This window comes from Clarias gariepinus, chromosome 9 (genome assembly GCF_024256425.1).
Source record: "Clarias gariepinus isolate MV-2021 ecotype Netherlands chromosome 9, CGAR_prim_01v2, whole genome shotgun sequence".
Lineage (NCBI taxonomy): Eukaryota > Metazoa > Chordata > Actinopteri > Siluriformes > Clariidae > Clarias > Clarias gariepinus.
Genome location: NC_071108.1, coordinates 26,153,592 through 26,171,534, shown reverse-complemented (window position 1 = coordinate 26,171,534; position 17,943 = coordinate 26,153,592). Strand labels below are relative to the sequence as shown.

Sequence of the window (17,943 nt, the reverse complement as noted above, 5' to 3'; positions counted from 1 at the left end):
CGTCGTCCTCGGCTTGCTCATCAGGGACAATCTTGTCATTTTGATTTGTACACAGTCACATTTCATACAAACTTTTGTCAATTTTTTTTGATTGTGTAAAGCTGCTTTGTGACAATGTCAATTGTTAAAAGTGCTGTACAAATAAAACTGAATTGAATTTTCCAAAATAATAGCTTGAATTGTTTCTACGTTTTGAACTATATGACTAATCACGAATATACATATGAAAAAAATGCCTAATGCAGCACATTTTTAGTAAACAGTTTTTATCTCGAAGAAGAAGTATGCTCTTTAAAATAGAATTTCTTTGCTTCTGATGTGGAACCTTATTCTGTTTTCCTAAAGGATATAATTAAACACGCAAGCTTAACATAATGTATGCTCTATTAAAGTGATACAGAATATTATTTCTTTTTTTTTAAATGGAAAGAAGACAAAGTGGCATTCAAATATTGCAGAAATACTACACTGTATACTAGAGGTAGGGACAATCGATTTATTTAAGCATCATAAATATTGTATGTGAAAATTCATGCATCATCATACTGACAACAAAATCCTTTTAGCTTTTTTGTGTTTATATTTCTATACGTTTGCACTTGAGCTGGTAAACTGTTAGAGTTCCTTAATGATCCTACCAGTGACATGCTCTAAACTATTCACACACTCTTGCAGGAAGCACAGCATCCTGTGTAGGAGGAGCGAATTATTTGCCAAGTTTGTTTAGAATCGTGAAAAAAAATGAAGGAAATGTCATACTGGATCAGGATATTTCTAAAATCCTTATACTTGCAGAGTCGCAATCCCCACAAGTAACAGAAGAGATGGGAATAACCAGGGACTACACTATACGATACGTCATGTAATCCCTGGTTATTTCCATTCTTCCTGTATACACACTACATACACATTCAAATTCCATACAAACCTAAATAATTCTTTTGATTGTGTAAAGCTGCTTTGGGACAATGCCAATTATTAAAAGCGCTATACAAATAAAATTGAATTGAATTGAATTTGATATACCTCTATATTCTTGATTAATCTCTTAAGCAGCCATTTAACACCACAAAATAAAATGGAAAATGTAACAACTAAAAAAAAAAATGCTGCAAATATAGGGCAACGGAGTACAAGACTAACCTTGTTGTAGCCCCACCCACTTCTGTACAGTAAGACACTGACATAGGTCTCCATGCTCCCTGTGCCCCCATGGTGCCTTTCCTCAGCTATGCCACCTGTTATCATTCATTGATGCCAGTTTACTCGAGCTTGTTCACACTGGAGAGAAAAACCACTCAGCTAAGAAAAACAGATGGATGAGCGTGCCACTGTGGGTATGTTGAGAAGGCCATCCAAACAGCACCTCCCACCATGCTTTAAACAGGAACCTGCTTACAGATGCATGCTCAAAACAGTGAGTCGAAAATCCAGCCAGCAGGAAAGAAGAGGAGGTTGAGAGGCTGCTGCCTTAAGTGTAGGTTTCAGTATTTTTCTACCGTCCTTGTTAGGAATGCATTCCTTTACTACAGAATACGTGTTTGCAAAGTCACTTGTGTGGTTTGTGAAGTGGAGCTAAAAGATTAACGCTTTTTTTCCATTGAGTTACATTAAAGTACAGGAAATTCTTAGTTATTTTACTGATCCTGTGAACTGAAGGAGTCGAACCGCAACCATCTAAACAAATTAAAAATCTTAGGGATCCAATAAATGAACAGAATATTACTGTATGTTACATCTGTGAATCATTGGTACTCAAAGGGCAGCCAATTCAATTTGATTAAATATTTGGGCATTATGATTTTTTATTCAATTTGATTCAACAGACCTAATGTTTATTGCCAGATTTGTCTCTAGCAGCTTTATTTCCTTGCAGATTTTTAAGTACTGTTTTAAAAATTGTAAAAGTTTCTAATAAACACTGAATTTCTGTAATGGTCGTGTTGCACTAACCAAATTCAAATTCAAATTTTATTTGTCACATACACAGTCATACACAGTACGATATGCAGTGAAATGCTTATACGACCGCCAGTGACCTTAAACAGAGAATTAAAACTTATAAGAAATAAATATAAATAAAGAAATATGATAGAAAATTAAATTTAACTAGGATAAAAATAGAAATTGAAATAGAAATATACTGTACATAAAAATAGAAATAGAAATATATACTGTAGATAGAACTTTTTTTTTAAAAATTGAAATTTGGCGAAGAAAGATGGTGTGCAAATGTGCATAAAAAGTGACTTATGAAGGTGCCGTATTAAAGTGTCTTTGTGCAATGGTCCATTATGTAAACATAAACATGTAAGTGTAGATGTGAGAGTAGATGTGTGTAAATGTGTCCATAGTGTCCATGGATGTTAAAAGATTGTACTAGATCTGCATGGTGATGTGGTTGAGAGACCTTATCGCCTGCGGGAAGAAGCTCCTCCTCAGTCTCTCTGTGTTGGTCTTCAGGGAGCGGAATCGCTTTCCCGACCTCAACAGAGAGAACAGTCCATTGTTGGGATAGCTGAGGTCCTTCACGCGCATAAACTCAAACGAAAAAATACTTTCGCAGGTTTTATACAAACCACTCACATCTTCTGCAAATACTCAAATTTCACTTCTCCTTTTGAGTTTATAATACTGTAAGTGGGTGCAATACGAGGACCTAATAAACTGGAGCGTAAAGCAGAAGGAATTGGTCAATTTTACCCCATTTACATGTTTAATGAAACTTTTATATATATATACATACACTACCACTCAAAAGTTTGGGATCACTTGCAAATTTCTTCGCTTTTGTTTAGTTATTTTTTTTCCTACATTCTACAACAATACTGGGAATTTCACAACTATGAAATAATAGATATGGAATTATGCAACAACAACAACTGTCAGTTGTTATTGGTAAGACATGAAGGTCAGCTGTTCTGGAATAGTTCTTGCAAGAACATTATTGTCAAGTGCATTTCCAAAATGCAAAGTGCATTCCCATAGAGCACCATAATGAAACTGGCTCTCGTGAAGACCTTTCCAGGAAAGCAGGACCAAACCTTACCTCTGCTGCATAGGAGAAGTTCATTTAGAGTCACCAGCCACAGAAATCACCATTTAACAAACGGCACCTCAGATTAGAGCCGTTATGTAGACTTTACAGATAATGATTAGCAGATACATCTCAATATCATCTGTTCGAAGGAGATTATTATTATTACATATTTTGGATGCCTTTAGAATTGCTTTACAATGTAGAAAGAAATAAAAATCAGAAACAAACCATGGAGTTAGAAAGTGATCCCAAACTTTTGTGCAGTAGTGTATACAGTATATATATAGTAATGCAGCCTAACAAGCACTCTGGTTACATAATTGATGTGAACATATTGTTTTTTACTGTAAGCACCGAGTGGCCCACTCTGAATTTACAAAAACCCATGTCTTTAAACAAGTTTTAATCAGGTCTGTCCTTGCTAAGCTGTAGTTCACCAGAGCACAAAGACAACATAGCTAGGCTTCTTGCCAGCGTTAGCTGGGCAGCCAAAACACAAGCTCTATAGATCCTCAGCTCTGGTTTCATAGCACTTTGCTTCTGTGCATAATATATATTTACTTGCTCCCTGTGGTGCTTCAAGCAGCCCCGAGACTGATGATAGCTGGCTATGTTTAGCTGAAAACACAGTGCATGATTGTTTTACTGTGTATCTTAAATTGTTTTAAAATGTCTGTGTCTTACAGTAAAGCTGGACTTCTTTCTAAAACTGGCCATAATGATAAGACATATCTAATATAGTGTATGACAAAATAATGAGTTCTCCCTGCGCACAAAACCAGTGAGGTCACTAATTAGTTCGAGACTGTCTGGCTGAAGACTTATGCTAATTCGTCTCAGCTGGTTTAGTTAACAAATGGAACAAATACTGTATGTAGCAGAACTTTTACTTTCCGAAGCCGGGGTGTTCAACTGTGCGCAAAAATAGCCAAAACAAGGGAACTCTCAAGTGAATTGTGAACGTCTGTGGCAGATCTCTGGGCATGATCTTCAGGAAGCAATCAAGCAGGCACGGATTGAGCGAGTGACCCTGCTGTACTGCAGTACTGCAGACGTCTCTTTGTCTCTATGCCCAGCCGTATCCAGCAGGTTTTGCAGAACAAAAGGCTTCATACTGAATATTGATTAATGTAGAGCAATTTCATTGCATAAAATAACGTTGGTCTTATTATTTTGATTGTCCTTATTTAAAAAAAATTGGAGGATGTCATTAAAACATTGAATTTTCTTTTCGTTTAAACTAGTCAACTAATCCTGACTCCATACCCTACACTAACACTGCAACATGTTAAATATCCTGCAAATTAGACAACTTTAATCTTTGTAGAATCATACACAGTTGTAAAGGTCGTGCACTTTATAGACGCTCCCTTTCCGACTCCATGACCATAAAGCACAAGTTATTAGAGTTTCTGATTAGATTCAACTTGATTTAATGAAAACAATTATTATATATATTTGCACCTGGATCTCGGTCTACTACATAGTAAAAATTATTTGGTTCTTTTTTGGGTTTACTTTCTAAGAAATAGATAGAACCAATAGAAAACCAGCTTTACGACAGTTAAAAACAGCGCTTACACAGTGGTACTGACATCTTTAGGTGCTCATCTCATTTTTTAACCAAAATATTTCCATATTTATATCTTCAGGCTTTTTTTTTTTTTTTTTGCTGCTGCTCCTGCCTCTTCAAATCTGGTCTCTGAACAAAACAACAAAAATGATTCATATGAAACCTTCCTTCCAGTCATATTACAAACTCAGTCAGGGTTTTTTTGTTTTGTTTTTTAATCCCACTACGTCACACACGTTACTGCTGTTAGCATTGTGCATGAAGAGACCCAACAGCCACGGATATCCACATACTAAATTTGTTGATTATTTTAAATTGCTGGTACAGCACTGATTTGGAAACAACAAAATACTAATACATACTGTATACCTCTGAAATATCTTGATATGATTAAATCAGCAAAGCTTTAATGACAAATTTGGACATGACCCATCAAACTGAAAGAACCTATAACAGGAACTTCTGCTTCTTTGGCTCGGTGTAGTCTAGTTCCGTGTAAACACCAAACAGACAAGTTCCTCAGTTTCGGACAGTATAAAGGCATATAGTAACTATAGCTAAAGCGGCAATTAGAGTTAGAGGGGGGGAAAAAACCTTCTTGAACCATTCCTGTGTGAACTATTAGCTCAAGTGCCAAAGTGGTGTACTTAAGAGGTAAGTGTTGGAGTCAGTTTGGGGATTAGAAAGGCTTGCCATTGGCAAGGGTCTACAAAACAGGAAATGTTTATATATATATATATATATATATATATATATTAAAAAAAATATTTAAAAAAACTTAATTCAGTTTGGCAATAAGCAAAAATCTGAAAAATCGTTTAAATAATTCAGAAGAACCTGATTTGTTTTTTTTTCTTTCTTTTTTTTGGAAAGTACAACCTCCAAGTCTACACAGACCTGCGAGACGTAAATAATCACCCATAGTTTTATAATATAAGATGTTAAAATATACAAAGCTTTCCCTTTTCTTATAACTATTTTGATAGCCATATGTTTAAACTGGAATGTCCCCCTTTTTAAAAGCGCCCAGAAGGGAAAATTACAAAGATATTTCAGATTTTTTTTAAAGCAACTAAATCGTTCATTAATCTGACACTGGACTGTCCTTTATTTAAGAGACACCTTTTAAATAACCAGCAGAACTCTGAACCTTTGCATATTAATGTGAAAAAAAAAGGTATGTTAAGCCAGATCCCCAAAAGAGCAAAGGAGTATACTTTGAGTCTAAATGTTGAATAAAAATCCAGTTCGTCTTACAGCGCACAGACTAAAACGCTGGAACTGGCTTTTATTACAGGCTTTTTGTTAGACACATATGGTGACCTGCAGATTCCAGAGGGAAATCAATAATCATCCAGGATAAACAACGCACCGGGAGCATTACATGAACTGTCCAGAAACGTTGAAAACACAGAAGGTGAATGGTTTTCCATTTCCTGTCGCTGGCACTAAAGCAGCATGCTTCTTTTTCTTCGCAAAACATTTTAATGTTTGAGAAAAATTAACCAACGTATCCTCTGAGTAATAAAACCCACTTTAACCCCAACAAGCTTAAATTCAACCGATGTAGGCAAATACAAGAAGGACAAGAAAGTTTACTTGTAAAACAACCTTAAATGTTCTTAATAACACATTTACATTTTTGTACTACTTAAATACAACCAACAACTAACAAGAAAGAAAAGACTTACACCACATCACCCTCAACTCTGAGCATCCTTTGTGGTTCAATTTCCGTTTAGACATTAAATGTCGCTCTTCTCTGACTTGCTCTCGGTGTGGCGTGTCAGCGAGCTCTGCCTCGTCAAATCGCTCAGCCGGTTGCCCTCGTCCATACCTGTTTGCTTTTTTGGGTGAACTTTGCTCTCTGTTCAGAGACTGACACTTTGTTCTCGTGGAGCAAAAAGCACCTCTCGAAACTACGACAAACGTTCAGAAATGACATTGAGAAATCCACAAGCCGGCAATGAGCCTGCCTGCTCAAAAACATTTAATACGGCAGAGAAAATGATCAGCTCCTGCATCGCACACAGACAATCGATATTATTCAGATGGATTGTCAGATTAAAGGGCGAATCACTCTATAACAGGCTTCTGTGAAATGTTCTGAAAAACTATTAGGTCCAAAGACTTAAAACTCAGAAATCTAACTAGACAGTCGAGATGAAGGAAAAAAACAAACATATGGCTATGCGGTGGCATAGTGGTTAGTACTGCTGCCTCAAACCTAAAGGGTCGAGGGTTCGATTCCCACCTCCCATCTGTGTGCATGGAGTTTGTACAGTATGTTCTCCCTGTGCTTTGTGGGTTTCCTCCAGTTTTTTACAAGAAAAACCTTTAGATTAGGTTAACAGTCATTCCCAAATAGTAGTGTGATTCTCCCTACTAGATATATATGTGTGGTACACAAGCATTTTAAAAAAAGAAATCTTTTAAAATATTGTTTTTGTCAGTCATTTCTCAGTTTTACCTGGAACAGTTAGTGCGGTATGGTTTTAGTTAAGCTTTATTCTCATAAGAATAATAAAAATGAATAATACTGCTAAACAGCTTTTACCGTTTAAGACTTTAAGTGTTTTATAACATCAGTTGCATGAAATAGAACACACGGTGGTTTCTTTCCCCATGTGGTTTTCCTTCAACAGAAACGTTTCTTGTGTTTTTTCAGACCTGCGTGGTGGGGAAGACCAGTACATGGTCGCACGCTGGAGATGAATTCCTCACCCAGCCAACGGAGAAATGACCCGCGTCCTGAAACAGCTGAAGAATTCCTAGACCGTTTGGTAACTTTACTTCTGGGTAAAAGTTCCTTAGATATGAGTGTGTTTCAAACAGATCTGCCACCACAAATAACCACATTCTTTCCACTTCCTTCACTTTTATGTTGGTCGCTTCATTACGATTTACAGGGTAATGTCGATCGCTACAGCTGGTATGCAAACACTTCAAAACAAATGGTGATGATAGACACCTGTTGTCATCCATATGTGGTCAGCTGTGCTAGATTTCACAAGAAATAAATTCCCCATCGAAAAAAGTCAAATAATGAAACCTGAACCAGTGCTGCTTGTAGAAACTGGCTGCTTTATGTTCCTTAAACTCTCTGTTAATTTGAATGTCACTGTTTTATAAAGTGTGCTTTATCTAATTAGGTCCAGTGTTGAAGGACGTTACTTTTTAAAGTAACTAATTACATTACAAAATCACTGTCTTTAAAAAGTAATAAGTTATGTTACTGCATTACTTTCTGATAAAAGTAACTAGTTCGAGTACTTTTCCATTGCAAAAAAATGAAAACTCCTTTGTGATTCCTCATGCATGTTGTTTTAGACAAGACCTTTATACTGTAATTATTCTACCATCATCAGCCAGCGAAGTTTGGCCCATAATCTGTTAACTACTAATACCCCTATCTCATCTACGCGGTTTCACGCAATAGCCGTAAGTACAGTTCATCATGATTCACCGCGAGTTTTGGCACTGTGATTAGGTTTTCATTTTTCGCGCGTCGGTCCTCACATAGTAAAACAGCATAGGTGAGATAGGGGTATAACAGCAGGAATAACCAGGGGGGCAGGTTATCGGGGGTGGGGATTGTAGGAAAACTTTCACACAAATACACTAATGGATTGGAAATGACTGCTGTCTAGCTTACGGATTACATAAACTGTCTGAATAACGGATTACATTTTTTTAATAATAACTAAATGACTTAGTACTTAAATGGCGGACCTCATTCTATCAAAAAAGTAATCCAAGTACTCTAACGCGTTACTTTCTACTTTGTAACGCATTACACTCAACACTGATTGGGTCTGATGCAGCATTTAAACTAGTCGGTCAATTATGCCTAAAACACTACAGTGGGCTTTGCTTTTTAAAGGTTACTTTGAGACAAATTTAGTAAAATTCAATTTTGTAAAAAATAATAATAATAATAATACATTAGAATCTGCTGTAAAACATTCTTTGACTCCTTTGCAAAAGTCAAGCTGACAAGAAAAGAGTAAAACGGTAGAGCAAATATATAGATATGATGAAGCAGAATGTATACCCCACCATAAAGTTCAATCCTTTTAAAACCAGATCTTAAAGTGTTTTATTCCATATCTATTATTCATTTTTTACTTACACTAATAGAAAAGATGTGTAATTACGAGAACAAACAAAAGACACTAAAGTCACAAAATTAATAACAATTTCTTAGTATTTTCAGTTACTAACCTTCTTAAACACAATTCACACACACACACTACTTCAAATACTGTAGATTCAACAAGAAAACAATAGTTTCACACGTTTTTTTTTTTATCACACACCAACATTTCCACCAATTCCTTGCCGTTCCACATTGATAAAGGTATAATTTTTTTATTCTTTCTCTCTCTCCTCAGAGCCAGCGTGCCCATTCCAATTCAGCATCTCAGCATCAAAAGCCTACTGTGAAACATACAGAGTGATGAGATCGGGCCCGAGTTTGTTTAAGCTTAGCATTTTCCCCATTGCTCAGATTAAGACGAGCTCTACTCTGTACGGATAATGAGGACTTATCTTCTCATCATACTGCAGATGAGATCCACTGAAGTACCGCTGATAATGACGATAATATAATCAAGAGCCAACAGATACATATTAGGATCAAACTGGTTACTTTTACTGTTGGGTCTGTCTTTTAGTAGTAGGAAAATCGGTTTTAACTTTGGACCTATACATCTTTGTGCAAACCTCATACCTGTAAGAACAGTTTGGTAAAATCTTTTGCAAGACTTTTTTTCTGCTTGGAGACATTGATTAGGTTCATAGCGATCAGGTTCTAACAAAGAGAAACCTACTAAAGAGGAGAAAATGCAGCGTTCGCAACTTTAGCGTCCAGGCCTCAGGAAGTTAAAAGGTCATACAGTGGAATTAGCATTTAACTGCGCAAGTAAGACTGACTGATGCAGACATGTAACGTACACAACTAACTATCACAACCTAAGCTAGTGATTAGAAACAAGGACAAGCACTATTACTAATCACTGGCACTTACTCAGCAAGGCCTTTCGGATGTATTCTCTGTCTCTGAGCTGCAAGTTACAGGAGCTGGTGTATGCTCCTTGAGCAACTGGTCGGCGTTTAGTCCTTTGTGTGCCTTATCAGCAGGGATTAGGCAGAAGGGCACGAGAAATGCGAATGCAGAGTTTTCGGCTCACGCTCCTGCGCCCACTGCTCTCTTACACACATAGCTATTTCTAGTTCTGGCAATCCCCGGTCACCCACACACACACACACTGTAATATACATACATGCTACAATTTTACAATTTCCAATACAAGTTGTATGGGTGAATGTATGTAGGCCTATTTAACTATGTATGTGGTATATGCTTGTATGGAACATCTGTCATATTACAGAGACTGTGGGGGGTTGTGTCAGGGAGAATAATAAAAGAAAGAAAAGCATCAAATCTTAGGGCTTAGTAATAAGGATCTTCCATCTCATGTCTAAAAACCGTAAGAGCTAAAGCTCAAAGCAGAAAGAAAGATGGGTGTGTGCAAGAGCATGGTTTGGGAAATACGGCTTCCAGGATTAATTGTTTCCTGTTCATGATTTGTTTTTAGGTAATTCTAAAAATAATCACAATAACCGATTTACTCGTCCATGACTGATAGCCAAGAACAAAAGAAAAAAGAAATCCCCATTTCAGGTTTAGAGAGCACAAGATTGCAGAATAATGTCAGCTGTGTGATAGGGGACTGTCTGTTCAGAGTTGCTACTGCCTGCAATGGGCAAGCTGCTGTATTTAAATCACAAGTTGTGAAAACACTTGCGTAGATCGTTTCACATCTTACTGGGGAGAAAGCCACTGACCTTTTGGCCATTTTTGGTTGCTAACTTGGATGGGATTTGAATCACCAGTTAACATCTGAAACAATATTATCACGATGCCTAGGTGCTGATGCGATTTGCATTGCGATTCTGTAAATATTAAGATTTTATAAATTTCGTGATTTTGTTAGAATTTTAAGACCTTGATCCTTTAACAAAAAAGGAAAGAAAAAAAAAGTGGGTCATAACTCTTAAGTTTTATATCTTAGCTTTATTCAACAGCTTCACAACTGAATTGATCATAAGTAATTAAATGTTGTTAATTCCTTATAACATTAGTTTTTCCTCACTTTAAAACCAAGTGCAGCATTTAAACGATACAAAATTACTTCAAAGCAACGCATGTAATTTTTTCTAGACTAATTTTGCGCTCTCTGTGTTATGAGGCAGGTGATGAGTGGGTTTCGAGACTAATTTGCTAAGAGTTTGTAGAAAAAGGCTGATCGGAACTTTTAATAGTGTAACAAAAAAAAAATGTGTCTCTGCCGCACCACACGGAAGCTCATGCACTCAACACAGAATCGATTATAACCAAGGCCGATCAGTCACAGCTGATTATCTTTATTACAACATAAGTAAATGAATAAATAAATAAAATTAGTGTGGTGATATATGAATTTTATGCCTCCCCAGTCCCCACTCCCAAAGTTTTTTTTATACTAACTTGTATTCGCCTTAAATGCTAAATAGTTTCATTCCTACAAATATGTACAGTGTGTCTTTTCTGTCAATATAACAATATAAATATTACATCACACACCCAGTGACCTTCTATAAACAATTACATGTGGTTATGAAACAATCGTCAAATAGTCAACAAGAATCGGTGACTGCAACTTCATTTCTATAACATACTGTATATGACAACTAATCACAGTATTTCCATAACTCTATAATACATGTTATTACAACACAGCGTTTTTAAATCCTCTAATCTGGTCGTAAGTGCTGGTCGTTCTTATTAACAAGGAGTTAAATGGTAGATTATCTACAAAATGTTTTTTTTATGTTAATTAACAAAGTCGACGTGGGGACACTCCCTATAAGGCTCCAGTGCTCTGAATGCTCAGATGTTTTTCCACGACAGTAACGTCTTCAAAAAGTCATAATAAGCTTCAAAGGAGAGAAAAAAAAAAGAAAAAGATGCTGATGAGGGAACCAGTTTTTATAAAGCTCCTGTGTGTAACATCAGACTAAAACCAAACCAGGTACCATTTTGTCTGGCAGCCTGTCTGCAGTATTACAACACCAGACAGATGTTGTGTATGGGGAATGCCACAACGTACAAGGTCAGAACTGAGAGAGAATTTTATTAGTTTCCCACTGACAGAAAGGAAAGAGATTCGTGGTTATGAGCCATGCAGCGGGAAGACGAGGCTAATCTGGATTAAGATGAGACGCTGTTGGTGATTGATCACTGGCGCTTATGTAGTGGTCAAGTTATCACAGCAGGTATAATCGTAGAATTCATTTTCGGTAAATTTACTCTCACTCACTCACTCACTCATCTTTTATACCACTTTATCCTGTATTTAGGGTCACGGAAACCTGGAGCCTATCCTAGGAGGCTTAGGCACGAGGCTGGGTACACCCTGGACAGGGTGCCAATCCATTGCAGGGCACACACACATACATACACTCACACACTCATTCTCACACGGCAATTTTTTTGGGAACGCCAATTAGCCTAACTTGCATATCTTTGGACTGTGGGAGGAAACCCACCAAGCACGGGGAGAACATGCAAACTCCATGCACACGGAGACAGGAATCGAGCCTGGCTGGGAATCGAACCTGGACCCTGGAGGTGCAAGGCCACTACACCACCGTGTCTCAGTAAATTTAATACAATAAATATCCAATGTAGTAACATTTTTATGGTATTCAATGAGCATTTGTGATATTTTAAATGTTTTAACCCTGTTTCCTTAAAGCTTAAATAATGTGATTTTTATTTCATTATCAATTGCAAACAATTTTACTTCATGATAGTTTAACATTAAATCTTACCTGATGAAACAGCTGTAAATATTACTGTATTGTAAATGTGTCAGTGCACTGTCCTCTTAGTGTTTTAAAGTTTAATTAAAAAGACTAATATTTTATGAGCAAAATGCCTCAAATGACAAAACGCCTTTATCTTCTCTCTCATCACCTGTTTAATAAAATCGGTGGACATAAATTTTTGCGAGTAAGTGTTCTTTATTTGGCTTGAAGGTATTATCAGTGGAAGACATGATTGCCAGATAAAACTGGTTCACATGACTGCAAGAGTTCTATAGCTGCGATGAGTTAAGTGATAACTCATCGCAGCTATAGAACTTAAGAAGATAACAGCTGGCAACTTGTCTTGCACATGTTCTACATTATTATATGGTTATTGTTTAAAAAAAAATCATTATAATGTCTAAAATAAAAGACATTGAATAATAAATCAAGACTGATACAGGAAGGCACAGAGTGGTAACAGCTAATCTTTAAATGAAATCACATTTAACCTATGTACATTATAATATGTAAATTAATAGTTTTACTACCATGTAATAATGAAAATAGTATTAATAGCAGATAAAACTTAAGTCATGTTCATATTCAAAGGATATTTTCCTAACATACACCAAATGTAGTGCCAGGCTCGATTATTTAGGGTCGAGATGATCACCAGCGTTCATATTTAGTCAGAAAGCAGGCCAGTCATGAACCTGACGCATCGCTGACGTCTTCACACACACAAAAACACACACACACACACACACATCTGGGCAGATCTACAAAATCCCCTACTGGACAAACAAAACACTTTTCATGACTAGTCACATCCAGCATGCAGGTCAATATATTATCAGCACTTAAGCTGTTTACCAGTTGCACAAGCAAGCCAAGTTGATTCGTCCAAGTCCTACATAAGACCCATGATTAAAATGCAAAAAGTATGAGGAAATAACTTTTTTTTTCTCTCTCTCATTTCTTCCTTTTCACAAAGCCTTAAACCTTCTTCCACATGCCCATGTTACGCTCCTGTAAATCTTCGGTGGTTAGATAATAGCGGCCGATTAAGCATGACTTGTTTCTTGGCACTTTCAAATCTCAGAACCCTGAGGCGTGAGAATGTGAATGCCAAAGTTTTACAGTCATGTAGGAAGGATATGATTGAGTCAGAGAATCGATCGTAAATGACAGCTGGCACTGGTGGCCTGATAGCCATGTGGAGCTGAAATGCAGGCTTAGATATGACCAGGCAGAGTTGATGTAATCATGGAGTAGCTAGGAGTAGCTCAGTGTTTAAGGCATTGGACTACGGTTCGGAAGATCCCAGGTTCAAACCCCACAACCACCAAGGTGCCACTGTTGGGCCCTTGAGCAAGGCCCTTAACCCTCAACTGCTCAGATGTGTAATGAGATTAAAAAAAAGTAAGTGATTCTGGATAAGAGCGTCTGCCAAATGCCTAAATGTAAATGGAGTCATTTTAAACAAGAAAAGGGGGGGTCAGTTACAATCATTTTGAATTACATTTCCCTAAAAAAAAAAAAAGCTTTTAGAGCATAAAAAGTCGTTGTTAATTAATTGGCGCTGGGTTTTGAAGGCAAGGCAAGGTTTTACCAAGGCTTAGGTGTTTAACCAGATACAACATTGGACATCTTCATGCATGCATAAAAAGCATGCATGCAAGCGATAAAAAACCAACAACAATAATAATAATAATAAATATTATTATCATCTGCAAGTTTGGGGTTGACAGACAAAAGTGCCATTAAGATGATGTAATGCACACACTATGTATTCTGTATGCATCTTATGGCTCTGTTTATGCAGCAATGAAGACTTGTCCAGTTTAGTTCATGTGTCCAAGACTCAAAATCAATCTCATCAGCATCTGTTCTATTCATTTAAACACCCTGGAAACATAAGACAGCTAGCTAGCTACAGGCATAGTATTGCACTCGCATTGTTTTGTCATCCAAGAACAGAGAAGAGAAAAAAAAAAACCCTGTGCATGTCTTTAAATCAGGAATGTTGAGATACCTGTTACTAAGGAACAATGGAGTGCTGGGACTGCGCTGAATTCCATGCGATGTATTGACAATGCATGGAGCAGAGGTTAAAAACAAAAAACATCAAGCCATCGCCCATCACCAATATAGTGATTTTTGAAGAGGAAAAAATATATATAGAGAGAAATCCTTTGAGCTTACCTGTCGACAGCATTAATACCGCGGCGCAAACTTCCACAGTCGCAGATACTGTATGCGTTTAAAGGCCAAGCTTTAGAGGAGCGCGCGCGACGACCATAACGGACCAGTCATGTGTGTGTGTGTGTGTGTGTATATATATATATATGTGTGAGTGTCACCAATACAGACAGCGCTTATCTCCCAGCAGCCAGGCTCGGCGTCATCCGCGGCGGCGGCAGATAGCGTCCGTGCGCGCTTCACTAATCTCCCCTGGTCTCGTTTTCTGGCGTTAATTCAACTCCATGCTGGCGACGACCGCGTCAAACACTCGCCATCTCTGCCCGGGTCTAGCGGAGACGTCGAGACGGAAGTCAAAACACAGGAGGCGTGCTATGCTAACGGCGCTCCAGATTGACACTCCCACGCGCCCCACGTCGTCCCTTGCTTTTTATTTTTTTTTTTATATATTTTTTGTGTCTTTTTATTTATTTTTTTATTTTATCCCACACCTAGTGTATGCACGTGTGAAACACCAAAAATGATTCGTGTACATATGTCAGGGCACGTGTTTAAATTGTTGCATGACGAGCTCCCTCAAATGACAGCTGGACGTCACCCATTTACCTTATTGTTAGAGTTAGTGCGCATGCGCGGATGTTCACTTTACGCGTTATAATCAATCCTCCAGCATTTTCTCTCTCACGCTGTTCTAATAGTTCGATTTTTTTTTTTTTTTTACATTAAGCCCGTCGAAGTTTGTTGCTTTCTGATTTTTTTGTGGTGCTAAATTTGTTTATTTATTTAATTATAATAAATATCATATTCCCAAAGTGTGAACGCGTTGTTGCCATGGCAGCGCGTGAAGATTGCCAGACGTGGCACGCATGCGCCCTCTACAGTTCGCAGTACAAATAGACACCTGAAATTCCTATTACAAATTGTGATTTTATATATATATATAAAATTAGTCCCATTTAAATAAAAAAAAAAGTGATAGAAAGTCGTGTGAAGTGCTGTTACAGCTTGGGTGCAAAAAATATAATAAAATAATAAATAATTCATGAATCTATACTGCTTTATCCTGGTTACATGGTCACAGGGTGCCTGTAGCTTATCACAGGAAACTTAGGACACAAGCAAGGGGACGGGGTGCCAGTCAATCGGACAGCACACACCCTACGGGCAATTTGGGAATGCCAATAATATTGTCATCCTCCCATCACCTATACCACTTTATCCTGTGTTCAGCATCGCAGGGGCCTGGAGCCTATGCCAGGAGACTTAAGGCACAAGCCGGTTTACACCCTGGGCACACACCTAAACACACTCACATATTCATTCACACACTATGGGCAATTTGGGAACACAGGAGGCCAATTAGTGCTGTTACAGCTTGGGTGCTGTTACAGCTTTGGTGTTTAACACATTAAGGTGTCTTTGTTATCCTGTCTAAAATAAATGTTAATAAAAAACGAGAAATTGATAGAAAAGCATGCTTATTGTGATGTCCCAACTGTAACCATATCATCACAGCGAAGGAAGGTACACAGGATTATTTATTTAATGACTAGTTTCTTGATTGGATGTGCACCATGTGATATCAAGTGCACATTTTGTCCCAAATGTGTACTCAAACAGTGTACAGTTGTTATCAGGCCTCCTCATCCAACATCAAGGCCCAAATTCACTTACGCTCATGTGGATGATTGAGCAAATCCTTACAGCAACACTCTAAAACCTAGTGGAAAGCCTTCCTGCAAGACTTAAGGTTTATATAAAACTGAAGTGAGGTTAAATCTAGAACAGAATATTCAACAAGCACATCTGGAATGATTAGTCTGTTGGGTGGATACTTTTGATCATATAGTGTACACTGTAATGAATAACAATATAACAACACAATTCATTCATGTCCTAGACTTGCCATTCTCAGCTGCTAAGAAGCAGTCTAGATATCATGTTCAGCATAACGCCAACCCTGACACCTGTAAGAGAAAAAGAAAATATATTCATTCATCTCCAGTAACCATTTTATCATGGTTATGGTCATAGTGACTATGGAGCTATTTTGTGGCAGTCTTGAGTGCACTCCTTAATTTGTTTAATCATATTTATTTATCTATCAGGTATGAACAACATTGTTTATAGTGCAAGCTTGCTTCAAAGAAGATGAAGCCTTTTATGATGAAATAAATTTGTGACATCATTTGTGACAGCTTCTGTTACACTGTGGGATGCACACGAATTGCACGTTACCTTACACCCTATCAGTATAATTACACATGATTACTGATTTTCTTCAGTAAACTTGGCCATCATCCTATTAAATAGTATTTTTGTTGGGTTTTTTTTTGCAGACTTACTGTGTTTTAATTTGTTTATTAATGAATTGTTTAGATTTTTTAGGTTTGCATTATGTACATTGGATTCATTGTTGAAGAAATAGCTTAATTAAACATGCAGATTGGATGATCTGCTGTTACGATCTCTAACATGAGCAAACAAAAAGAGACGAGTTGTCGACTTCGGTGCCCTTAAGGGTGAGGGTTGAGGCCTGTAGAACAGGTGTAGAGGCAACAGCCGCTTACACAAGCAAAAAAACAGGCACTTGCAGGACATGGTTTAAACAATGGCATCTTCAGTAGATCATCAAAGTTAAAAGCCTCCCAGTATAAACAGTACTATTGTACCCTTTTGATTTAAAAAATTCCTCTCAATCATCAGTTCATGCTCATATCATTTGTGTAATTTATCCTCATGAAGTCATGTGTTTATTCTATAAAATAATAATGAACAACAGGTTTATTTAGGAAAAAATTGTGATTTCCAACCCAGACATAGTGGCGTGCTTGTTGGGTTCCCTCCGGGTTCATCGGTTTAAAACCTATTATATTTAATTTCATTTCTTCTATGTAAAGCACTTTAAACTACCATTGTGTATGAAATGTGCTATACAAATAAACTTGCCTTGCCTTGACTGGTTGCAGGTTCTCCAATGCATGAAACGTAAATCATCATTCATTGACAAAGTGAGTTCTGACCAATATACAGACAAAAATCTTTTTTATTTATGGAGATTACCTAGGAGGGTACTAACTACTGGTATAAAATATATGACATTTAAATGTGATGTTTAAATGTGATGTTTAAAATTTCCTGTCTTAAAGTAGACATCTAATCTAATATTTTTCGTGACTGTTACCTTTGAGTAAATCCTAATAAGAGATCTTCCTTAAAATATTAGTGATTTGGACACAATTTATCTGTTTATTGCAAAAAAAAAAATGCT

General features: G+C 37.2%; 1 protein-coding gene across 4 annotated transcripts in view; it reads right to left on the bottom strand.

Moving 5' to 3' along the window:
* Positions 1 to 15,137, bottom strand: part of mib2 (MIB E3 ubiquitin protein ligase 2) — an 82,101-nt gene extending 66,964 nt beyond the window's left edge. The window contains exon 1 of one of the 4 annotated variants that reach the window (XM_053503773.1): positions 14,676 to 15,137. In XM_053503773.1, coding sequence (XP_053359748.1) covers positions 14,676 to 14,688 — 13 coding nt within the window. In that variant the 5' untranslated portion in view covers positions 14,689 to 15,137. Of the gene's footprint in view, positions 1 to 6,304; positions 6,365 to 9,642; positions 9,696 to 14,675 lie in introns of those variants that run through there. The other 3 variants (XM_053503774.1, XM_053503775.1, XM_053503772.1) reach the window with 3 other exon arrangements.
* Between the last annotated feature and the right edge of the window lie 2,806 nt (positions 15,138 to 17,943).